At 39.9% G+C, this 26,498-nt stretch overlaps 1 protein-coding gene across 10 annotated transcripts in view; it reads left to right on the top strand.

Annotated features, from left to right (window-relative positions):
- Positions 1-26,498, top strand: part of BTRC (beta-transducin repeat containing E3 ubiquitin protein ligase) — a 225,697-nt gene that overhangs the window by 156,082 nt on the left and 43,117 nt on the right. For all 10 annotated transcript variants that reach the window (XM_032179735.2, XM_032179754.2, XM_058436077.1 and 7 more), the window contains 2 exons: positions 19,407-19,638; positions 23,716-23,902. In XM_032179735.2, coding sequence (XP_032035626.1) covers positions 19,407-19,638; positions 23,716-23,902 — 419 coding nt within the window. The remainder of the gene's footprint in view (positions 1-19,406; positions 19,639-23,715; positions 23,903-26,498) is intronic.

Raw genomic sequence — 26,498 nt, 5'->3', positions numbered from 1 at the left:
AGTTAATTAATTTACTCAAGATCACACTCCAGGTAAATAGTAGAGCTGGGATAGAATCAGTGCCAAATTATGATTTTTTAATGATATTCTATTACATAAACTCCTTCAGAAAGATATTTAAGCTGGCTTCAGTGTGGCACTTTGAGTCTCAGTGCATATGTAAACCTCTTTTGGTTATAGAAATGCATTTATCCATCTATGCAAAGCAGTCCTGGTCTTCTGCATTTAGTCATAGTCATTGACTTGGAGCTTCATTGTCATTGAAAAGAGGAAGAGGACCAGAATTTCATTTTAGAAAAACTGTTCAGTTTATATAACAACTGCATTTTGAAATCTGAACTTTACTAACTTGTGTGAATCTGAGCAAGTTGTTTTGATCACCTCTGCTGAAAAAACAGATGCTGCATCTAAACTAAGCTTTTCCTGGATAAATTAAGAAAACAATTACCGAAGTATTCCAGAGAGAAATGTCGTTAGTCCCTTGATGTTCCCAGGGTTATTAAAGTTTTACCTGAAGATAACCAAGACTTCCAGAAATTACAAGTCATTTACTTCATTCACTGCAGCTAAGAGAGGCCTGTGCTGCTGCCTCATAGGATTATTTCTTGCTGCATTTAACATGCATTAACAAGCATTTGAAAAGAGTTGAATTTCTTCTAGAAAGCTGAGTTGGCTTCTTGAGATCCTATCCAAAAAACTTTGTATTTTCCTAATCCCGGTTTTAAATAAAGCTTCTCAAAGGCTTTTTTCAGGAGCAAGTTTTACCAAGTTGTTGAGGCCTTTTTATAGAACATAGAAATTGAAGGATTAGAGCACAAAGAAGAGCAGGTAGTTTTTTCCGTCTTTATTTAAACCCGACTGTATTTTTCCCATACACTTTTTAACTGTTTTACATGTGCCTCTGTGTTTTGCTCTGACATCTGATGTATTCCCTACTAATGTTAGAACTGAATTTTCTGATCCTAACTAAAGGGAGAGAAGGATGTTGGGGGTAAGTTGGGCAGAAGACTCTCAGTTTCAACTTTCAGCATCACAGAAATTTTATTCTGGTAATCTTAACATAATTTGACATCTAGGTGAACAACCTCCACCTGAGGAAGTTACACAGAAAGAACAACTAGATTCCAGATAATTAAACTTTATTACTCTGCCTGAAACATTAAGTAGTGGTTTTAAAAAATAGTTTTTCATTTCCTCTCCCTCTTGATGTTTATTGTGTGGGAGAGGATGTTTGTCCAACAAGCATATTGCTCCTTTTAGAGCAGGTGAGCTTGGTAATGCTAAGTCCCTTTTGCATTTGGTTATATTCATTCTCCCCCTTCCCACCTATTTCTCACTTCATCTCTCCTGTAGCCATTTCCCTCCATCTCTTCCCCAGCTCATCATCTCTCCCTGTCCCCATCTTTCCCCTAGACCTGCTTATCCCTCTTACTTCATCCTTTTCCCATCTCTCACCAACCCCACTGCCTAGTCTGCACTGTCCTTTCCCCAATCCTCAGTCACTTTTGTCATTCCTCATCCTCTCCTACCCTCTTCTCTAGCCCTAGCCCTTCCTCTCCTCCTTCTGCTTTCCCATTTTCCCCCTTCCCTTTCCCTTTTCTTTCTCTCCTCACTTCTTCTCCCTTTGGCTCTCTTTCCTTTCTCCTCTTTCCTCCCTTCCTTTCTGCTCCCCTCATCACAATAACCTATAATTCTCTGTCCTCCAGGGTAAATCTTGACTTCTCTAACAGCAAAGATTAATTTTGCTTGCTCTGATCAATTTGATATTGTGAACAAAGAATTCTCTAGATGGCACAGATACACTCCCCCTCCCCCACATTCTTCAAATATTTGACTAATAAATTTTTTAAAATTTTTGTTTTCTTTTTGAGACGAAGTCTTACTCCGTCACCCAGGCTGGAGTGCAGTGGTACAATCTCAGCTCACGGCAACTTCTGCCTCCCGTGTTCAAGCAATCCTCCTGCCTCAGCCTCCCAAGTAGCTGGGATTACAGGCGTGCACCACCACACCCAACTAATTTTTTTTTCTTTTTTTTTTTTAGTGGAGACGAGGTTTCACCATGTTGGCCATGCTGGTCTCAAACTCCTGACCTTAAGTGATCCACCTGCCTCAGCCTCCCAAAGTACTGGGATTACAGGCATGAGCCACCATGCCTGGCCCTTGACTAATACATTTTTAAATAAAAAATAGAAAGATGGCCGGGTGTGGTGGCTCACACCTATAATCCCAGCACTTTGGGAGGCTGAGGCGGGCAGATCATGAGGTCAGGAGATCGACACCATCCTGGTTAACATGGTGAAACCCCGTCTCTACTAAAAATTCAAAAAAATTAGCCAGACGTGGCGGCAGGCGCCTGTAGTCCCAGCTACTCAGGAGGCTGAAGCAGGAGAATGGCGTGAATCCAGGAGGCGGAGCTCGCAGTGAGCAGAGATTGTGCCACTGCACTCCAACCTGGGCAACAGAGCGAGACTCTGTCTCAAAAATAAAAAATAAAAATAAAAAAAATTTAAAAAACGAAGATATATACCCACCAAAATATGAACATTATGTCTTTGTTGATAGTTGAAATTATGGGCAATTTCCATGTATTTTGTGTTTCTGAATTTTTCATATTTACCAAAATGTGTCTACTATAAATGCTATTTTTAGGCTGGGCACGGTGGCTCACACTTGTAATCCCAGCACTTTGGGAGGCCAAGGCGGGCGGATCACGAGGTCAGGAGATCAAGACCACGGTGAAACCCCGTCTCTACTAAAAATACAAAAAATTAGCCGGGCGTGGTGGCGGGCACCTGTAGTCCCAGCTACTCGGAGAGGCTGAGGCAGGAGAATGGCGTGAACCCGGGAGGCGGAGCTTGCAGTGAGCCGAGATCACGCCACTGCACTCCAATCTGGGTGACAGAGCGAGACTCCCTCTCAAAAAAAAACAAAAACAAAAAAAAAATGCTATTTTTAGAAAATGAATAAACGTTCTTTGCTTGACCCCCCCATAGATCTTTATTTAATGAAAGTGAAAACAAAATGACTCAGATTTGATCCTTTTTGCAGATGAATTTGGTTTGCTATTTTGATGTTCAGTTTTCCTTTTTTTTTTTTTTTTTTTTTTTTTTGGGGGGAGTCTTGCTCTGTCACCCAGGTTGGAGTGCAGTGGCACGATCTCGGCTCACTGAAACCTCTGCCTCCCAGGTTCAAGCAATTCTCCTGCCTCAGCCTCCCATGTAGCTGGGACTACAGGTGCCGGCCACCACGCACTGCTAATTTTTGTATTTTTAGTAGAGATGGGGTTTCACCATGTTGGTCAGGCTGATCTCGAACTCCCAACCTCAGGTGATCCGCCCGCCTCAGCCTCCCAAAGTGCTGGAGTTACAGGCGTGAGCCACCATGCCTGGCTAGTTTTCCAAATTTTTTTACCTTTCAAAATGGGTGGTCCTTTGAACTGAAGCATGAAGCCATCAGCTCATTGGCACTATTGTAGCACATGGTGAATGTTAAATACAGTTGCTCAAGTTAGACTTCAACTCTAAGTCCTATAAGACCTTTCCTGCCTTTCTCTGTCCTCCCAAAATTTAGTTCATGGTTTTTTGTAATATTTCAATATTAGAGTGTTCAGTCTGATAGACTTGTCAATTTTTATGCAGATTTGTTTTCAGCCCTGTTATCACTTGGGGGTGGGGAGGACAGGCATTGATGAGCAGCAGTTCTGTTGTTATATACCTTGTTTATTGTCCTTGGTAGTGTTGGTTATAAAAAGTGTAACAGTCATGCTGTACCAAGCCTAGATGCCAACTCTGCCATAGTTAAATGTTAAAATTCCAAGCTCAGATTCAAAATTGACTGAAAGGAAATCTTTCAGCAGACTATTTCAATCTCAGTTGACTAACCCTGGGTGTGGAAGGTGGATGGCAAGGCTAGATGAAGTGCTCTAAACAACTGAAGTTTACTTATTTCCTAGCTATAGTGTACTCATTGTTTCACAAAGGGTTAAATTATGTAGTTAGTGAATGCTTTTCTAGCTGCAGGGGTTTTTGAAAAGAGATCTAGGAATTCTGCAGTTAATTGAATTCTTCAAGCATGGACTCAGGGTCTCTGAAAAAATTTGAGTGAGCAAAATTCTCTTGCTTTGCTCCTAGATATAGTTCATACCATGTCTTAGGAATCCAGAATTATTTTTGAAGGATTTTATGCCTATATATGCTGACTGAACATTTAATAAGATAACCACGACATTTTAAAAGATTTTATACAATGTATTTGTTCCCTTGCATTGCCCTTCTCCCTGTTTTTTCTTCTCTCACTTCCGCAAGTCTGTATCACTGGTGCTTTTTTCCCATTTTTTCCCATCTTGTGAGCAAAGTTTTAACAGTATGTAGAAAGTTAACTGCCTGGAGTCTTTTAAATATAAGTAACACGCAACCAGTAATAAGCTGTCGGTTGATTTTTTGCTGCCTGCAAAGAAACATAAACACAGCGCTCATTTCTGGCAGGTTTTTACTGTCAGAGTTTCTCCTATTATATTTATCTTACAATTTGCCAGGGGGTGAAGTTATTAAGTTTTAGCAGCAGCCATCGATCAAGTTCACAAGTTAACACGATAAAGGCTCTGTGCCGCTCCGATCCGGGGAAATGATGATCCTCACTCGGTAATTAACTAAATGAGAAAGTTAAATCTTACTTGAGAGCTGGGAGAGATGAAAGAGAGGTGTTTGTCAGTTTCTCAGTGGAAATTAGAAGCAGTTTTCTGCAATTCCCTAAGCTGCTGCTCTGTCATATTTTACATAAGCACTGGGAAAACGTCTTGTAATTAGTGCTGTCATGGAGGATTTTTTTTTTTGCTGAAGGATGTTGGAATAATTCATTAGATTATCAAGAAAGGCTTGTGTCCTGAAATGATTAGCACAGTGAAATTTAAACCATTAACGATAACAAGTTTAGAGCTTGCTGCAGTGCAGAGGCACCCGGGGTATGTCTGTGCCTATTTCAATCATTTCTTATAATTAAACATTATGTCCTTTTTTTTTCCTCACCACTAGGACCCATCCAAAAATCCTTTTAAGGTGGCACTATCTACATCAGTGGGTTTACCAGCCTTGGAGGTGTGTGTAGTTAGTAACTATAATAATGCAGCAGTAAATTAAACTGCTGTGAATTTCTTGGTTTAGAACAAAAGAACCTATCACCCTGGAAGCTATAAAGTTGCATGAGGGGGCCAATAAAGAAGCAAGAGTTTCAGTTTTGAAACCTAAAAATGTTAAATGACAATCCTGTCCCTTTAACTATGTCAGAAATTAGAAAATAATGAAAAACTGCTTTGTTCTGAATTTGATGAATTTTATATATGACTTTTCCTATAGTTAGTAAATAGAAAAAAAGATTGGCAAATGTCCAGTCATTAAATAATCGTATATACTGGGCAATGTCAGTTCATTTCCTACTGGGTTTTATTTAAAGGAATTGGAATGACTGCAAGCTTTTTCTTGTTGGTTATTAGAAATCATTCAGATTCATAATGTGAACTTTCCCTCTGCTGACAAATCTGCCCCTTCCTGTCTTCCATGTTCACTAATCAGATCTGACATGTTTATGAGTTCACCTAATATGTAATCATATTTAGTAGAGGCTGTTAAAATATTAATACAATAATCCCACTGAGAAATATGATGTTTACTTCTGTTGAAATGTGTACCGCATTCTATATGTACCATTTTCTTTTCATTTGCACTCCCACTTCCCACCCTACTCCAAAAAAAGGAATGGACTGCTCCTTTGATCACCGAGAGTTACAAAGTTTAAGAACTAAAAGTAGGCTGGGGGCAGTGGCTCACACCTGTAATCCCAGCACTTTGGGAGGCCGAGGCGGGTAGATCACGAGGTCAGGAGATCAAGACCATCCTGGCTAACAGGGTGAAACCCTGTCTCTACTAAAAATACAAAAAATTAGCCAGGTGTGGTGGCGGGTGCCTGTAGTCCCAGCTACTCGGGAGGCTGAGGCAGGAGAATGGCGTGAACCCGGGAGGCAGAGCTTGCAGTGAGCCAAGATTGCGCCACTGCACTCCAGTCTGGGCAACAATGCAAGACTCCCTCTTAAAACAAACAAACAAACAAACAAAAAGAACTAAAAGTAGAATGTTAAAAGTTATTATCCCACTTTTGAGCATTAATTTCCTTTTTTCTGCATGTCCGATTTGTGGCTAAATTCTTTCAATTTATCTTGAAATCTCCTTGTAAAAGGATGCTCAGGTGCCAATGGGCTCTATCCCTTCTGGGTTCCTTTTCTTTTCCATTCTAGCTCTTTAGAAATCTAGGTCTTCCTGCTATCACCATCTTCATCACTAGGTGTGCTTACTTATCTCTTTCCATTCTAATCAAAATGTAAACAATCCTATTTCCTCTCAATTCAAGCATGACAATGGCAATATGGGTTTTTTTTTTTTTTTTTTTTTTGAGACAAGGTCTCTCTCTGTTGTTTAGGTGGAAGTGCAGTGGCATGACCACGGCTCACTGCAGGCTCAACCTCCCAGGCTCAAGTAATCCACCCACCTCAGCCTCCTACGTAACTGAGACTACAGGCGTGCACCACCACACACAGCTAATTTTTTTTTTTTTTTGTAGAGATGGAGTCTCACTATGTTGCCAAAGCTGGTCTCAAACTCCTGGGTTCAAGCAGTCCTTCTGCCCTGGCGTCCCAAAGTTCTGGGATTACAGGCCTGAGCCACCATGGCTGACTGGCTTTTTTTTTTTTTTAAAGATGCTTTTGGCCGGGCGCAATGGTTCATGCCTGTAATTCCAGCACTTTGGGAGGCCGAGGCAGGTGGATCACGAGATCAGGAGTTTGAGACCAACCTGGCCAGCATGGTGAAACCCTGTCTCTACTAAACACACAAAAATTAGCTGCGTGTGGTGGTGCATGTCTGTAATCCCAGCTACTTGGGAGGCGGAGGCACAAGAATCGCTTGAACCTGGGAGGCGGAGGTTGCAGTGAGCCAAGATTGCACCATTGCACTCCAGCCTAGGTGACAGGTAAGACTGTCTCAAAAAAAAAAAAAAAAAAAAGAAAGAAAGAAAGATGCTTTTACAAAGAAATCAAAGGAAAATAATCGGAAAAAGATCTTTAAAGTCATTGTTTTTGGCCGGGTGCGGTGGCTGACGCCTGTAATTGAGCACTTTGGGAGGCCGAAGTGGGTGGATCACGAGATCAGGAGATCGAGACCATCCTGGCTAACATGGTGAAACCCCGTCTCTACTAAAAATACAAAAAAATTTAGCCGGGCATGGTGGCGGGCACCTGTAGTCCCAGCTGCTCGGGAGGCTGAGGCAGGAGAATGGCGTGAACCCAGGGGTCAGAGCTTGCAGTGAGCCGAGATCGTGCCATTGCACTCCAACCTGGGCGATAGAGCGAGACTCTGTCTCAAAAAAAAAAAAAAAAGTCGTTGTTAGATGTTTATTTAACTAAAGCCTGACAACAGCCTCTAGAGAGTATAACATAGACTTTTAAAAAATCTCTTCCTTTCCCCCTCAAAATCCTTGTAAGTTTTGCCTTGTTTTTCCTGGCCACAGGAGCAAGAACACTGTTGTATCCCCATCCAGATTAATGTACCAGACTAAATATCTAAAGGATCAGCCTTAATGAGGTAGTAAAGTGTTATACTAAAATAAATGTATATTATGACCCAGACTTACAATTCTCAACAGGGAGTTTCTCCTCCTTCGGTTTCTCCTCCTTCATCCTCTGTCACGAGAGTTAAAATACCTTTCTTTTAAACATTTCCTAATCTGCCTAATCTAATCCTAGCCATAGTCACATTTTGCCTGGATTATTTTATCAGCCTTCTAATTGATCTTTCTTCCTCTGCTTTTGCAACTTGTTCTTATTATCCCCTCCCCACCTTTCCAGCCCCTGGTCCATTCTCTGTGTGGCAGCTAGTATAAATATTTGTAAGGCACAAATCAGACAATGCCATAGGTGACTATTTCAAAACCTCCAGGGGCTCTCCTTTACACTTCAGATGAAATCTAAACTCTTTAGGATGGCCTAGAAGGCCTTATATGATTTTAGCCCCAGCCACCTTAATTCCCACCATTTTCTTATTCATTCTGCCCAGCCACATTGGCCTTCTATCTTTCACTTGAACATACCATTGCACTAGCTCTTCCTTCTATCTAGAAGGATCTTCCACAGGATCTTCACAAGACTGACGTGTCATTCAAATCTCAGCTCAGGTGTCACTTCCTTTAGAAGCATTTCTTGACCACTCCAGTTAAAGTAGGCTGCACTCTTTATTTCTTTTCTTTTTCTTTTTTTTTTTTAGACATGATCTCACTCTGTTGCCCAGGCATTCAAGCAGTTCTTGTGCCTCACACTCCCAAGTAGCTGGGACCACATGTGCGCACCACCATGCCCAGCTAATTTTTGTATTTTGGGTGTTTTGTTTTGTTTTGTTTTGTTTTGCGACAGTCTCACTCTGTTGCCCAGACTGGAGTGCAGTGGGCAATCTCAGCTCACTGTAACCTCTGCCTCCCGGGTTCAAGCGAGGGTTCACACACCATCAAGCCCAGCTAATTTTTGTATTTTTAATAGAGACAGGATTTCGCTATGTATGCCTGGCCAGGCTGGCCTTGAACTCCTGACCTCAAGTGATCCATCCACCTTGGCCTCCCAAAGTGCTGGGATTACAGGCGTGGGCCACCATGCCGGCTGTATCTTTAATAGAGATGAAGTTTCACTATGTTGACCAGGCTGGTCTCGAACTCCTAGCCTCAAGCGATCTGTCCGCCTCAGCCTCCCAAAGTGCTGGGATTACAGGCATGAGCTGCCACCATGCCTGCCTTTACTCCTTATTTTATCTTTCTTTGTTTTCTTCACAATCCTTACTGGTTTCTGAAATTAACATATTTATATATGTTCTTTCTCCACTCCTCCTCAGAGAAGGCAAAGACACTTTGTATGCCTGTTCACAGCAGTTTCCCTATTACCTGGTAAAGTGCCCAGAATAGAGTAGTCACTCAATAAACTGTTGTTGGTTGATTGATAGAACTAAAGTTCCAGCTTTAGTCAAAATTCTTGTCCTGCCCCTCCTAGGCTACAGCCTTATCCCCTGCAAAACCTTTGCCTATTTTATTCTTAAATTAATTCAGCATTTAATCATTATATCTCCTTTCCCCCCATAGTTCTCAATGCCAGAGCCTTTCCTTAAAGCCTTTCTCGAAGCCAAATGGAATCCTTAGATATCTTTTATAATTTGCATCTTTCTTGTCATAAATACTTTCTTCATCTAGTCCTTGCAACCCCAGTTCTGAAGAGTGTCCTATGTCTGGAATGTCTTTCTCTACTTACTACACCCTTCCTTTTGGTTAAAGCAGATTTGGATGCAAACTAGAAATATTTGTCATTTCACCATAAAGTTCAGTCAGTCCACTATGTATTTCCCAACCTATACATAATACAATTAGTAAAGTCAGCATACTTAGTATTACAGTGATAGTTGATGGTCAAGCCAGTTGGTGTCTGCAAGTGTCTATTTTTCCCTCCTGGCCCAGGCTGCAGCTTCAGAGAAATTCATGGTAATTTTGAAAGTGGTACATGAAATATGTTTTCGGAGAGGAAACTAGCCCCTAGCCTTTGAGAACTAAGCTGAAGGACAGTTCTAGAAATACTTAACTCCTTTCATTTTGTGTGCTTGTCACCTGACAGCTTCTTTCTTTCTTGTGGAGACAGCTGTTCACTATAAACAGAAAAGAAGAAGAGGGAGATGTGCAGGGGTGGCAGAAACTTAGTGTTACCATTAAGCTGAGGCTGTTTGTCAGCTTTCCAAGACACTTGGACAGTAGTGGTTGAGTCATCAGGCTTTTGCTGGGAAAGCCAAATCAATTCTACTGCAACCAGTAACCATTATATCTCCCATACACTCTAATATACAACCTTTTGGTTTTTTAATAATTGAACTTTTTCATTGTGTCCTTGTAGATTTTCAGAAGTTCTCAAATTGGAATTTTGCTGCATTTACTTTAGATGATTGTAGAAAAATCTGTATTGGAGAATGGTAGAAGAAAGGGGCTTGACAACAAAGACCTTTATCTTTAGATTTCTCTACAAACATAATACCTTAGTTACAAATAAAATTCGTATTACAGTGGATTTATCAGTAGGAATACTCTACCCTTAGAAGTTTTTTTAAAATAACTTTATTAAAATATAATTTACATACAATAAAATACACCCATTTTAAGTATGTAGTTCAATGAATGTTGGCAACTTGTGTAACAATCAAGTTAGAGAACATTTTCATTGTCCCAAAAACATCCCTTGTACCCTTCCCCAGTCAGTCCCATCTCTACATCCAGCCTCAGGCAACCACTGATCTGTTTTTCTAATAATTAGAGTTACTGTTCCTAGAGTTTCATATGAGTAGAATCATAATGGACTTATTTGTACCTGGCTTCTTTGATTCAGCGTGTTTTTGAGATTCATCTTTACCATTTTGTGTGTCTGTAGTTTATTCTTTTTGTTGCTGAGTACTATTCCATTCTACAGCAACATCACAGTTTACCAGTTAATCTTTTGATGGACATTTGGATTATTACCGTTTTGGATTTTTATTAATATAGAAGCAAAAAACATTAATGTACCAGTCTTTGTGTTGAACTGTGTTTCATTTTATAAAGTGGAATTGTTGGGTTGTTTGATAAGTATATGTTTTAACTTTTTTACAAAAAACTGTCAACTTGTTTTCCAAAGTGGTTGTACCATTAAACATGACTGCCAACAATGTATGAGAGACCCAGTTGTTCCTCATTCTTATCCACACTTAGTATTGTCAGTCTTTTAAATTTTAGACATTCTAGTAAATGTGTCGTAATGTCTTGATATTTTAATTTGCATTTCCCTAATGACTAATGATGTTGAACATCTTTTCATATGCTTATTGGCATCTGTGGATCTTTTTTTGTGAAGTATCTGTTCAAATCTTTTGCCTATTTAATAAAACAGGATTTTTAAAAAAATTATTACTGAGTTCTAAGAGTTCTTTATAGATGCTGGATACAAGTCCTTTGTGAAATACGTGTATTGCAAATGTTAATAAAAATGACAGATCATTTTTGGAAATCATGTTTTGAACATGCCAATTTACTGACTTGTTTTTCCTTTTATAATGTTTGCCTATTCCAAGAATGTCAAGGTTTCCTCCTGTGTTTTCTTTTAGAAGTTTTATAGTTTTAGCTCCTATATATAAATCTAGAATTAAGTTAATTTTTGTATATGTTATGAAGTTAGGAACAGACTTCATTTCCTCTATGGATATCCAATTGTTGAAAAGACAATCCTTTCCCTATTTATTTTATTTTATTTTATTTTATTTTATTTTATTTATTATTATTATTTTTTTTTTTTTGAGAAGGCTCTGTCACCCAATCTAGAGTGCAGTGGCACGATCTAGGCTCACTATAACCTCCCCCTCCCAGGTTCAAGTGATTCTCGTGTCTCAGCTGCCCTAGTAGCTAGGATTATAGGCGTGTGCCATGACGTCCAGCTAATTTTTGTATTTTTAGTAGAGATGGGGTTTCACGATGTTGGCCAGGCTGGTCTCGATTTCCTGACCTCAGGTGATCTGCCTGCCGCAGCCTCCCAAAGTGCTGGGATTACAGGCATGAGCCACCATGCCTGGCCTCCCCATTGAATTATCTTGGCATCTTTCTTGAAAGTCAGTTGGCTGTATGTATTTCTGGACTCACTATTCCTTTACATTGATCTACACTTTTGTCCTTACACCAAAGCCACACTATCTTGATTACTATTACATATCTTGAAATTTACTAGTCTGAGTCTTCCATCTTTTTTCAAAGGGTTTTGTGGTTTTTTGGCGTTTTGTTTTGTTTTGTTTTGTTTGAGACAGTTTTACTCTGTAATCCAGGCTGGAGTGCAGTGGCACAATCTCGGCTCACTGCAGCCTCCACCTCCCGGGTTCAAGCAATGCTTCTGCCTCAGCCTTCAGGGTAGCTGGGATTACAGGCATGCACCACCACACCCGGCTAATTTTTGTATTTTTAGTAGAGACAGGGTTTTACCCTGTCAGCCAGACTGGTCTCAAACTCCTGACATCAAGTGATCCACTCACCTTGGACTCCCAAAGTGCTGGGATTACAGGTGTGAGCCACCACACCCAACCGTTTTTTTATTTTCAGGAATATTTTGGTTAAGTTTAGGTCCTTTGCTTTTCTTTACAAATTTTAGAATCAGCGAGTTAATTTGCCTGCTGAGACTTTGATATTGCACTAACTCTATAGGTTGATTTGGAAAGAATAAACATCTTAATAGATCCAATTTCTGAATATAGTGTATCTCTCCATTTATTTAAGTAAGTCTTTTTAAAATTTCCCTCAGCAATGTTTTATAGTTTTCAATTTATAAGTATTACACAAATTTTATCAATTTTTTTTTTTTTTTTTTTGAGACAGAGTCTAGCTCTGTCGCCCAGGCTAGAGTGCAGTGGCATGATCTCAGCTCACTGCAATCTCCGCCTCCCGGATTCAAGTGATTCTCCTGCCTCAGCCTCCAGGGTAGCTAGGGCTACAGGTGCGTACCACCACGCCTGGCTAATTTTTTGTACTTTTAGTAGAGATGGGGTTTCACCTTGTTAGCCAGGATGGTCTTGATCTCCTGACCTCGTGATCCGCCCATCTTTGCCTCCCAAAGTGCTTGGATTATAGGCGTGAGCCACCGCTCCCAGCCTTAATTTTATCAAATTTATTTCTGACAATTTTATGTTTTTATGGTACTACAAATTGTATAGGTGGATGGTTTTCAAAAAATGTATTCTTTTTTAATAGGTGTAGGAGTCACTCTCAGGGTGACTAGTGACCTGAAAAGGGACACAAAGGGGGCTAGTGAGTCTCATCATGATCTGTTTCTTGATTTGGGTGTTGGTTATGTGGGTATATTCACCTTGTGAAAATTAGTTGAGTACACTTAAGATTAAGCATTTTTATTTACGTTATACTTCAATGAAAATTAAAATAGAAAAAAATATATAGTGAAAAAGAAGAATGTACTTTCAAAAAGAGAGGGAAGGCTCAGCTCCAACAGTGTTATAAGCTCATTAAGAGTGCTGATTGGTGGAACACTTGACTGTATGCTAGGTGGTGTGCTAAGCAGGCTTTTCATGAGGGTTTTTAAATTTGTTCCTTATAAAAACCCAGTGAAATAGAACCTATTATATTATTTTCCCCGTTTTATAAATGAGAGAATTAGACTCAGAAAGATCAAGTTATTTATTCCATGTCACACAGCTGCTAAATTGAGGAGCTAGAATTTGAAACCAGGTCTTTTTACTCCAGGGCCAAAGCTTTTTAAACAATACAGTACATTATGGAGTAGTGGTTGAGAGTAACCCATTTGTTAATGGATCTCAGGTATGTGTCTTTCTGCCTCATCAAAAAAATACTCGTTTTGAGGGGTGGTGACTAAAATGTATACCAGCTAGAATAGCCCAGAACAGTTGATAAATATGTGAAATCTCAGTTTATTCTTTATGTCTAATAACCAAATGTGTGATTCCCACTTATGACTTGATCATTGAAAGTATCACAAAGTCTTATCTTTAGCTTCTGCAGTAGGATACCCAAACTTTTTAAATCCTTAGGCAGTTTTACCTAACAGTCTGATAGCCACTGAGCAAAGCATGACTCCTCATGATTATAGCAATATCTCCTTTATTTAATGCATAAGTGGAATAATTTCATTAAGTTGCTGATTGTTCTTCTCTGTTACTGGCATTCTGGTCTTTATCCAGAAAACAGTACTCCAGTAGCACCCAACTCATGTCCATTTCCACCTTTTAAAAGACAAAGGGTGCATTTTAAAAGGCAAATATATAAAAAATGATAGAGTTCGGGAGGTTTTCATTATTGGGATTAGAAGTGGCATTTAGTCAAGCTTATAAGTTTGCCTATGTGTTAGTTCTCTAAATCTTCACATGTCATAAGTTGTCATTTCTGAGATACAAACTAATAACTTACACAAAAAGCAGCCCTAAAGTCCCCCCAAGGCCTGTGTCCAACAACGTTCTTAGTAATCATTTTTAGTCTGTATCATAGGCAACAGTGGCATTTATGCTAGAAAACATCCACCTCGATACACCAGGATTACAGGTGTCAGCTCCTTCTGTGTATATAAAATGGCCTAATGCCATTCTTGAAAATATGCTTTCAGCTGTGTATCTTTACTTTGTAAAGAGGCCTGTGTTAGGATTAACATCTAGAAAATAAGCAAGCCTCAAGAGTTCAGGGCTGCAGTGAGCTATGATCACACCACTGCACTCTAACCTGAGTGACAGAGCAAGACCCTGTTTCTAAAAATAAAAGTAAATAAATAAAAGAAAATAAGGCAAGCCTGAGCCTTGAAATGAATTATCTAAATGTGGTACAGTTTTATAGCATGTTCCACATTGAGTATGTCCAAGCAGGGATGAACTCTATGGCAACATGGGTCTTCCTGCCACATTTGGGTTGCCTTAAGTAAATATGCCAAAGATCCATCAAATTACATTGAAAAGTACCCAGTTGTACCCATTTGTGATTATCCTTTAAAGAAAATCCTACTTTCTTCAGAGTAGCAAAAGTTTCTATTGATTTCTGAATCTTTTCCAGTGTCCCCCAGCTTCAAACTTGGGTGTGATTTTGTCTCCTCCTTTTTTCTCATACTCATATCCAGTCGATCAGCAAATTCAGTAGGATCTGTCTTCAGAGTATACACTGAATCCCAATTATTTCTCACCATCTCTATAGCTACCACTGTGGTCCAAGAGATTGTTCTGTCTTCCATGGACTGTTGAAGTAGTATCTTAATTGGCCTCCTTCGACTTATGTCCCACATAGCAGTGGTCCTTTTAAACGGTGTCAGATTGTGTCGCTATTATGCTTCTGGGTGTTTGCCCGTGTGGTCCCTCTGTATGGCTTCTCATCCTCCATACCTGTCTCTCTCTCAGATTAGCCTGAGTTTCTTACATGGTAGCTCAACGCTGTAAGGAGTAAGCAGAAGTTGCCTGGGCTTAGAAGTCCCAGAATGGAATGCAACTTTCTCCCCATTCTCTTAGTCAAAGCCCAGATTCACAGAATAGGACATAATCTCCGTCTTTTCATGGGAGGAGTAGCATTCATGTAGAGGGAGGGCTGGAGTTGCTGGGGCCAATCTGTGGAGATTAGTTACCACCACCAGAATGACAAGGATGATTTGACCCAGGCTACTTCTCCAGCTTTAACTTTTCCTTGCTCACTCTGTTCCAGCCATACCAGGCCCTCTTGTTCCTTGAACATGCCAGGCCGACTGCCACCCAGGACCTAGGGTCTCAAAATTTCCATTGCCTAGACCATTCTTCCTCGCTGTCTAGTCATTTCCTTCATGTCTGAGTTAAAATGTCACCTTTTTCAGGAAACGATCTCTAACCACTTAGACTTAAATAATCCTATTTGTTTTTTGTTATTTGCTGCCTAATAAATCACTACAAACTTAGCAAGTTAAAACAACATGTATTTATTACTTCTGTGTATAGTTCTGAGGGTCAGAAGTGTGGCACATAGTGGCTGGGTTCTCTGCTGAGAGTATCTCAAGGCTTAAATCAATGAAGGTGTTGGGCTGGACTGAGTTCTCATCTGGAAGCTCGGAGGGAAAATCCTCTTCTCAGCTCTTTTTTTTTTTTTTGAGATGGAGTTTCGCTCTTGTTGCCCAGGCTGGAGTGCAATGGCGTGATCTCGGCTCACTGCAGTCTCCACCTCCTGGGTTCAAGCGATTCTCCTGCCTCAGCCTCCCAAGTAGCTGGGATTACAGGCGCCCGCCACCACACCTGGCTAATTTTTTGTATTTTTAGTAGAGATAGGGTTTCGCGATGTTGTCCAGCTGATGCCAAACTCCTGACCTTAGGTGATCCACCCACCTCGGCCTCCCAAAGTGCTGAGATTACAGATGTGAGCCGCCACACCCGGCCCTCAGCTCATTCTTCTTGTTGGCAGAATTCAGTTCCTTGCCGTTGTAGGACTGAGGCCCCCATTCTGTCAGCTGGGGGCTCCTTTCAGCAGCTAGAGACTGACCACATTCCTTGCCAGCTGTCCCCTTTCCTCTTCTGCAACTCGTTGGAGCAAACTCTGTGCTTTTAAAGCCTCATATGATTATGTCAGATCCACCTGAGTAATCTCCTTATCTTAAGGTCAGCTGATTTGGATCCCTCTTTTAATCACAGCAATACCTACATTACTGTTTGAATAACTCAGAGAAGGTATGTGTACACCAGGGGCCAAGAATCTTGGGGACCAGCCGGGTGCAGTGGCTCACGCCTGTGATCCCAGCACTTTGGGAGGCCAAGGCAGGCGGCTCACCTGAGGTTGGGAGTTCGAGAACAGCCTGACCAACATGGAGAAACCCTGTCTTTACTAAAAATACAGAATTAGCTGGGCATGGTGTTGTGTGCCTGTAATCCCAGCTACTCGGGAGGCTGAGGCAGGAGAATCACTTGAACCTGGGAGGCAGAGGTTTCAGTGAGCTGAGATTGCGCCATTGCACTCCAGTGTGGGCAACAAGACTGAAACTCTGTCTCAAAACAAACAAACAAAAAGAATCTTGGGGACCATCTTAGAATTTTGCCTACCACAATAACATATACTTTTTTCCTGTCCCCTTATCCTGCTTTATTTTTCTTCATAGCACTACCTGCATTATATTTTCTAAGTATTTGCTTGTATTTTCTTTTTTTTTTTTTTATTATTATACTTTAGGGTTTTAGGGTACATGTGCACAATGTGCAGGTTTGTTACATATGTATCCATGTGCCATGTTGATTTCCTGCACCCATTAACTCGTCATTTAGCATTAGGTGTATCTCCTAATGCTGTCCCTCCCCCCTCCCCCCACCCCACAACAGTCCCCAGAGTGTGATGTTCCCCTTCCTGTGTCCATGAGTTCTCATTGTTCAATTCCCACCTATGAGTGAGAACATGCGGTGTTTGGTTTTTTGTCCTTGTGATAGTTTACTGAGAATGATGGTTTCCAGTTTCATCCATGTCCCTACAAAGGACACGAACTCATCATTTTTTATGGCTGCATAGTATTCCATGGTGTATATGTGCCACATTTTCTTAATCCAGTCTATCGTTGTTGGACATTTGGGTTGGTTCCAAGTCTTTGCTATTGTGAATAGTGCCGCAATAAACATACGTGTGCATGTGTCTTTGTAGCAGCATGATTTATAGTCCTTTGGGTATATACCCAGTAATGGGATGGCTGGGTCAAATGGTATTTCTAGTTCTAGATCCCTGAGGAATCGCCACACTGACTTCCACAATGGTTGAACTAGTTTACAGTCCCACCAACAGTGTAAAAGTGTTCCTATTTCTCCACATCCTCTCCAGCACCTGTTGTTTCCTGATTTTTTAATGATGGCCATTCTAACTGGTGTGAGATGGTATCTCATTGTGGTTTTGATTTGCATTTCTCTGATGGCCAGTGATGATGAGCATTTCTTCATGTGTTTTTCGGCTGCATAAATGTCTTCTTTTGAGAAGTGTCTGTTCATGTCCTCTGCCCACTTTTTGATGGGGTTGTTTGTTTTTTTCTTGTAAATTTGTTTGAGTTCATTGTAGATTCTGGATATTAGCCCTTTGTCAGATGAGTAGGTTGCAAAAATTTTCTCCCATTCTGTAGGTTGCCTGTTCACTCTGATGATAGTTTCTTTTGCTGTGCAGAAGCTCTTTAGTTTAATGAGATCCTATTTGTCGATTTTGGCTTTTGTTGCCATTGCTTTTGGTGTTTTAGACATGAAGTCCTTGCCCACGCCTATGTCCTGAATGGTATTGCCTAGGTTTTCTTGTAGGATTTTAATGGTTTTAGGTCTAACATATAAGTCTTTAATCCATCTTTGCTTGTATTTTCTTTGTTTGTTTGTTTTGGGTGACAGAGTCTTGCCCTGTTGCCCAGGCTGGAGGGAGGTGGTACAATCTCAGCTTACTGCAACCTCTGCCTCCCGGGTTCAAGCTATTCTCCTGCCTCAGCCTCCTGAGTAGCTGGGATTACAGGCGTGTTCTCCTCACCTTGGCCTCCCAGAATGCTGGGATTACAGGTGTAAGCTACTGCACCTGGCTGCTTCTGTTTTTAATGTGTCTTTCACACTAAGAGTATATGTTAGTGATGTTAGAGACTGTCATTTTTGTTCATTGTTATATTCTTAGTACCAAGGACAGTGTTTGGCACATTGTAGATGTTCAGTAAATACTTATTGAATGAATCAATTAATAAAAAAGACTTAATGGGAAATACAGAATATTTTATTTTATGGAAAAAGGTAGATTGAGCATATGAGTGTTATTTTGGCTTTATGTCCAAAAAGGTACCACAGAGTCTCAGAATATTCATCGGTTTCTCTTTTCATGAAGGACTTCTTATTTGACGATTAAAAACCAAGTTATTGGCCGGGCACGGTGGCTCACGCCTGTAATCCCAGTACTTTGGGAGGCTGAAGTGGGCGGATCATTTGAGGTCAGGAGTTCAAGACCAGCCTGTCCAACATGATGAAACCCCATCTCTACTAAAAATATAAAACTTAGCCAGGCGTGGTGGTGGGCACCTGTAGTCCCAATACTTGGGAGGCTGAGGCAAGAGAATCACTTGATTCTCTGCCTGGGAGGTGGAAGTTGCAGTGAGCCAAGATCGTGCCAGTGTACTCCAGCCTGGGCGACAGAGCAAGACTCTGTCTCCAAAAAAAATAAAAAAGTTGTGATGACGGGGCACAATGGCTCACACCTGTAATCCCAGCACTTTGGAAAGCCAAGGCAAGAAAATTGCTTGAAGCCAGGAGTTTGAGACCAGCCTAGGCAACAAAAGAAGACTCCATCTCTACAAAAAAAATGTTAAAAATTAGCAGGACATGATAGTGTGTACCTATATAGTCCCAGCTACTCTGGAGGCTAAGGTGGGAGGATCGCTTGAGCCCAGGAGCTGGAGGCTGCAGTGAGCTATGATCTCACCACTGCACTCCAGCCTGGGTGACAGAGTGAGACCTTGTCTCAAAAAAAAGTTGAGCAAGTAATTGTATGAATGTCCCACAACTGTTGTATACAAGAAAAAGCAAATTAGATTTTTGGCTTGCTAGTAATAACATGTTTTCAGCTTTCGGTTTTTATTTGTGTAGCTTCAAATATCAAGAATGTCTTCTGCAAACTTTTGGAAATGGATGCTTAGTCTTCTGGCATTATAGTTGATTTACCAACTTTCTATGGTATTTCTGTGGTTTTCCACGTAATTGCTAATAGAAAAACAGAGTGGGCTCAATCGTGTAGACATAATATAGCATGCCATACCAGAAAATCATATATATTTCCCTCATTTTCAATACTAATCATTTTATGTTTCTTTTAACCCCCTTCTACAGACAAAACTTGCCAATGGCACTTCCAGTATGATTGTGCCCAAGCAACGGAAACTCTCGGCAAGCTATGAAAAGGAAAAGGAACTGTGTGTCAAATACTTTGAGCAGTGGTCAGAGTCAGATCAAGTGGAATTTGTGGAACATCTTATATCCCAAATGTGTCATTACCAACATGGGCACATAAACTCGTATCTTAAACCTATGTTGCAGAGAGATTTCATAACTGCACTGCCAGGTATGTCTACAAGTGTTTGTAAACCATTAATTTGCTATGATGATAACAGAACTAGATCTCCAGCTATATATCTCTCTTTAAAAGTCTTTATTGGCTTGATTTTTGCAAATTAAGTTCCTTAACTGTACCTTTCTGGTATAAAGCTTTTTTTTTTTTTTTGGAGATGGAGTCTTGCCCTGTCACCCCGGCTGGAATACAGTGGTGTGATCTTGGCTCACTGCAACACTGCAAGCTCCGCCTCCCAGGTTAACGCCATTCTCCTGCCTCAGCCTCCCGAGTAGCTGGGACTACAGGCGCCCACCACCACGCCTGGCTAATTTTTTGTATTTTTAGTAGAGACGGGGTTTCACCATGTTAGCCAGGATGGTCTCCATCTCCTGAACTCGTGATCCACCTGCCTCGGCCTCCCAAAGTGCTGGGATTACAGGCGTGAGCCACCATGCCCGGCCGGTATAAAGCTTCTAAAAAAAAAAACTCTAGAAATAAAGATTCCTTTTTTTTTTTTTTTTTTTTTTTGAGACAAAGTCTCACTCTGTCACTCAGGCTGGAGTGCAGTGGCGTGATCTCAGCTCATTGCAACCTCTGCCTCCCAGGTTCAAGCAATTCTCCTACCTCAGCCTCCCGAGTAGCTGGGACTACAGGCACCTGCCACCATGCCTGGCTAATTTTTGTATTTTTAGTAGAGGTGGGGTTTCACCATATTGGCCAGGCTGGTTTCGAACTCTTGACCTCAAATAATTCACCCGCCTCGGCCTCCCAAAGTGTTGGGATTACAGGCGTGAGCCACCACGCCCAGCCAAGACTCCTTTTACCTATCTTCTTACTCATGCCCTTCTATTCAACCTATTTTTACCCATACATAGGTCCAAATAAAATCTTTTCTGAGGTGTTACCTGGTGTAAGATATGTCTTTTATAATAACACGTCTTAGTTTCAAGATATGTTTATGTACTTGGATTTGTATTTCTGTAAGAATATATCAACAGAATATTTAAATTCTACAGACGGGCTGAGCGCAGTGGCTTACGCCTGTAATTCCAGCACTTTGGAAGGCCGAGGCAGGTGGATCACGAGGTCAAGCGTTCGAGACCAGCCTGACCAACATAGTGAAACCCTCTCTCTACTAAAAATACAAAAATTAGCTGGGCGTAGTGGCATGCACCTGTAATCCCAGCTACTTGGGAGGCTGGGGCAGAAGAATTGCTTGAACCCAGGAGGTGGAGGTTGCAGTCAGCTAAGATCACACCACTGCATTCCAGACTGGGCGACAGGGCGAGACTCCATCTCAGAAAATAAATAAATAAATAGATAAATAAATTCTACAGATGAATAAGAAACATTTTTAGTTGAAGTTTTTAGAAGGATATCTCATAAGCCTTGTTGTGGTGTTAAATAAATATAAAATGATATGTAAAATCCTTTTTTTGGAGGATGCTGTGGTTTTTCTGAATGCTTAAGGGCAGACGAGAACACTGCCAAGGTGTCAGTATTTGGGGGGAATGCTATTTCAGGAAAATAAGAGTCTTGTGTATTCAAAGTTTATTTTAAGAGAAAAAAATCATACCAACATGAATGAATCTTATCTTAAATATCATTATCTTGTTAGGGGAGGGGGTGTTGGTTGTTGTTTTCCAATTATAGAAGTTACAGGAAACTTAGAAAATATTTAAAAACATTTCCTAGAACCCCACCATTCAGAAAGAACTACTGATTTGCTAAGTAATTAATATTTTGGCAGGTAGCCTGTTTTGTCTAGGTATGTGTATTTGCCTATAAAGCTTTGATCATAAATGTTTTGTGAGCATTTTTTCTTAATACATTCTCAATGTATTTTTCTAAATGTGTGTTCTCTTACAACATACTTTTCAGTTGTTGCATAATATTCTTTACAATGGTTGAAGCACATATTACTTAACCCCTTTATTGAACATTTAGGTAGTTTCAAAAATTTTTTTGTATTATAAACCATATGATGATGAATTTTTATACATTAATCTTGTGGGAATCCTAGGGAAAAAAATACAGACATAGAATCGCTATATATTAAGGTATATGAACATTTTAAGGCTTTTAATACATGGTGCCAAACTATCCCCTAATAAAAATATACGAGCTCATAGCCTCCCAACTATTAATACTACTTTGTTTTATATTTGCCAATTATACCTTTTTAAAATTTTTGTTTTTCTAAACTAGGAATTTAAGTTGCTGTTTAAAACAAAAGAAGTACCTATTTATATCTTAGGAATAACCACTCTAAAAACTGAATTTTACCTATATCTTTTGTTAAATAGAATAGATTTTTGCCCCCTCTTTACTCATTGGATTTTGTTTTAGCCATAGGCAGTTTTCTTTGTACAAAACAGTCTGTGTGTACCTCATTACTTTGTTCTCCCCAATCACTGAGACATGTTACTATCTCAAGCTTATACCACTAAGAATTGAACAGGAGTTGATTAGACCTGTATATCCTTTACCTAATATTGATCCCTGGTTTGTATCCGCTGACCACTCTATGAGGTATTAAATCATCAATCTAATGCTTTATGGCCATTTAAACTTATAAACCTATACCATCTGGCTATGTTTAGTAAACCAAACTACTTCAAAAAGTACCTGTAGTCCATTAATGTAATGGGTTTGTTTGGAGTGTTAGGTGAAATTACTTCCAAAGACTTATTATAGGTACATGGTGAAATGATCAGGAGCAATTTGGTGGCACCCATTAAAAACACAGGACTGCATTTTGGAAATTTCTGATGGTGTAGAAAGTTTTAATATAAATTGTACCATTACTGTATTTTACATGAAGAACTAATTATTATATCTTTAATTGGCTTTTGTTCATGTTCCTTTAATAAGAATTGGGTAATGCATGTCTCCATCTGCTTATGCTTACATACGAACATGTGATGCCAGCCAAACAAAATCCATTTAATGCTTTCTTAAGTCTGCTGAAAAGTGTGACTGATATCCATACAAGCTTTATAATTAAAATGATATGATTCAGGGGAAAGGCCCAAAATGAAATGCCATGTTCTCTTTCTTGTTAAGTTTGTGCCTACGGGAGTGAGAGTACGAAGGAATCCTTCTGAACTATTTAAGTCTATAGAAAACCTCTGATATGTACTTTGTAAACAGAAATAACTTTGAATGTTTTTATCGTAGTTGTAAATGTAGAACAGCAGGCAAAAGAAGTTTTTTTAGTGAGATCATCCTATTTTATAGGATCTTTTCATCTGAGACCTCAGTACAGATTTGGGTGGTGGAGAACTTTAATTGGGAAGCCCTTCTGGTTTACAGTCCCCAAGATCTATTCTCCACTGTTTTCCTCTGCACCTCCTACAAAATATTCTCTGAAATGCTAACCAAATTATATTTTGGTCTGGATTTTTTTTTTCATTTTTGCTCAACTGTCATTTAGGTTTTATAGCAGCAGCTATGACCAAATATAGTTTTTTTAAATCTGAAATTAAACTTATTCTTGAACTTAAACATACATTTCTGTCTTTCTCTTGGGATATTTCCATGCCATCCTGTATTTCCTTCTCTCCTTTCTGCATGCCCAAAATTCTATAACCGAGCACATTCTGACTTAGTGCCTCTCCCCCAGTACATTTAAAGGATATTTCTTTTACCGAACAGCCTTGGAACTACAGCAGTAATAGAAACAGAATGAGAAATGGACCTAATATAGAGATTTGGGGGGGTCTGAATCATAGAGTTTGAGATGCCATCCATAGAACATCCCCTAGTGCTGAAATCCATATAGATAGATGTGAATTGTTTTCTGGAATCCTTTTTATTTTTAATGTCTTGGGGGGTTTGCTGGTTGTTAGCTTTAACTTCCTTATCTAAAGGAAGATGGAAAATACTGTTCATTTCTGTAACCTTATGGAAAAATTATTGACACTCATTTTACCCAAGCCTCTGTTTGAAAAAGAAACTGGACCACACTAGGGACAATGATGTGTCTTCATAGCAGAACAAATGCTGTTCTGTTTTAAAGGACTCTTTGTAAAAAATCATTCACCACCCTCTGTGTTCTTTTTCTTTGCCTCCTCCCCCTACTGAAAGCTCGGGGTTTGGATCATATTGCTGAGAACATTCTGTCATACCTGGATGCCAAATCACTATGTGCTGCTGAACTTGTGTGCAAGGAATGGTACCGAGTGACCTCTGATGGCATGCTATGGAAGAAGCTCATCGAGAGAATGGTCAGGACAGATTCTCTGTGGAGAGGCCTGGCAGAACGAAGAGGGTGGTGAGCCTTTAATTTTTCTTACTATTACACGGCTTCAGGACCTGGCCATTCACAGTCACTGAAAGATTTTTGGGGAGCCAATGAGACCACTTCTCATTTAATATGGTGATTTTGTTGATTTGTAGCTTAAACTGTAACAGAGAACAAATGTTCATGTACTCAACAGTTTTTCTTCTTACCTGTCACTCACAAAATGACCGGATACTGTATTAATACTGCTTTGCAAAAAATAATGGAAAGCTGACCAGCCCTCCTGTTTAAAGCATTCTGTTATCTGGGCAGAAGTTGGTATCCTGTGGCTGGGCACAGTGGGTTCACACCTGTAATCCCAGCACTTTTTGGAGGCCAAGGTGGGCAGATCACTCGAGGCCAGGAGTTTGAGACCAGCCTGGCCAACATGGCAAAACCCCATCTCTACTAAAAATACAGAATTAGCCGGGTGTGGTGACGTGCTTCTGTAATCCCAGCTACTGTAGAGGCTGAGGCAGGAGAATCGCATGAACCCAGGCGGTGGACGTTGCAGTGAGCGGAGGCTGAGCCATTACACTCCAGTCTAGGTGACAGAGCGTGACTTTGTCTCAAAAAAAAAAAAAAAAAAGTTGGTATCCTGCAAAAGGACTGATGGGCAATTTATGAGGCAAAAAAAAAGTAGATGACTTTGAATCACATAGAACCATCCAGTATGGCTTTCCCCTAAAATAATCCAGGACAAATGCTTTTATTTTCTTTCAGAAAATTTCTTGCCTTTATCTTATGCCTCTGGTGTTTTGTCACCTTTGTAATCAAAAATTATTTTTATGCCCAAGTGGAATAAGAACTCTAGCTATCAGAAAAAGTGAAAATGAAATTAAGTATAAATCATTGTTTCTTCTTAAGACTTCTGTTTTTCAAGATTTTCTGACTTAATTCCGAATTCCCCAAAGCATCATATAGTTAGCAGTCTAAGAGACTTAACTATTTTTTTGTTGTTGTTCTCTTAACAGTACCATTTCATTAGAACTTCTGAAAGATATCTTTCTTTAAATAATTTTCTCTCAGAGTATGTCTCTAGAATGTCACTATAGGAAAGCTACATAGTAATAGTTCACAAATAAAGGTGACATATTAAATATTCTCATTGACAGAAAAAATTATAATAGGCATGTGTGTGCTTAGTGATGTCCTTCCAAATTACTTTTATCAGTTGTTTATCTTGGATCATAAAGAGGAAAACAGTTAAAAATAGAGAACACTTTTAAAAGATAAATATTCATGGGCCAGCTTTCCTTCGAATTTTCATGAAAAAGTAGTTGGCTCTCTTTCTTTTTTTCTATCTTTGAAATTTATTAACACATAATAAATACAATGACCTATAAATATTATACCAAATGCCTCAGAGATTTTTATCATTCTGGCTATTAGGAAGACTGTTTAAATTTTTCTCTCAAATTAAATTAAAGGAACAAAAAAACTAGGCAATTTTTAGGCTATGTAACAAAGAATATTGTTGGCCAGACAGGGTGGCTCATGCCTGTAATCCCAACAGTTTTGAAGGCCAAGGCAAGAGGATCGTTTGAGCCCAGGAGTTTGATACCAGGCTGGGCAACATAGTGAGACCTCATCTCTACAAAAAAATCAAAAGATTAGCTGGGCCTGGTGGCGCATGCCTGTAATCCCAGCTACTCTGGAGGCTAAGGCGGGAGGATGGCTTGAGCCTGGGAAGTTGAGGCTGCAGTGAGCTGTGATCATGCCACTGTACTCCAGCCTGGGCAACAGAGCAAGACCCTGTCTCTTTCTCTGTCTCTCTCTCTCTCACATACACACACACACACACACACACACACACACACACACACAAACGTGCACACACACACACACACACAAAAGAATATTACTACTTCTCAAATATGTTTTTTAATTCTCACTTATTTCACTACATAGAAAAATAGAAATCTTTCATAACCTGGTTATGGAAATAAACTCTTTAATAGTACAATAAAGCAAATAAAAGTAGAGTTATATGGTATTCGGGGTCCATCATTTTGCTAAGAATGCTGGGACCAGCCTTGGGGATACAGCAGGCAATTGCTTACATGAGAAAATTTTAGGACAGCTGAGAAGATTTCTTTATCCCTCAGAAAAAAAGAATCTCTTCTCCAAATAACTCCTGAAACTTCAGTTAAGGAGATTCATTCCTTTAGCTATAAAGGTTTTGTTCCCTGTTAAAATACATTGTGTTCCCATTTGGACTGTAAATGACAGTAAACCTTCATCAGACATCGGGAGTTTACTGAGTCCTTTTTTGAAGGCAGAAAGATCAAGAAGTAAGTGGGCAGTTCTTGGCAGATGGATGTGAAAATGCCAAAGGTAAAAGGCTCCACAGTTTTGCTTGGGATTGGCACTAAATGGCAAGATCTTTTATGTTACTTACAAAGAAAAAACAATCATTGAGAAGATGGCTTTTGAGCCTTTCTAAAGGGTAGGTGAAATAATCCAGGATCCAGCACTAATTACCACTTTCTTCCCCTATCTCTTTATCCACAGAAACCCATTCCCACTCTTTTGAGTATCCTTCAGAGTTCTGACTATATCCCCTTGTCTTTGGGCATGTTTATCC

The sequence above is a fragment of the Hylobates moloch genome, unplaced genomic scaffold, assembly GCF_009828535.3.
Source record: "Hylobates moloch isolate HMO894 unplaced genomic scaffold, HMol_V3 SCAFFOLD_3, whole genome shotgun sequence".
Lineage (NCBI taxonomy): Eukaryota > Metazoa > Chordata > Mammalia > Primates > Hylobatidae > Hylobates > Hylobates moloch.
This window is presented reverse-complemented; position numbering and strand designations above follow the sequence as displayed.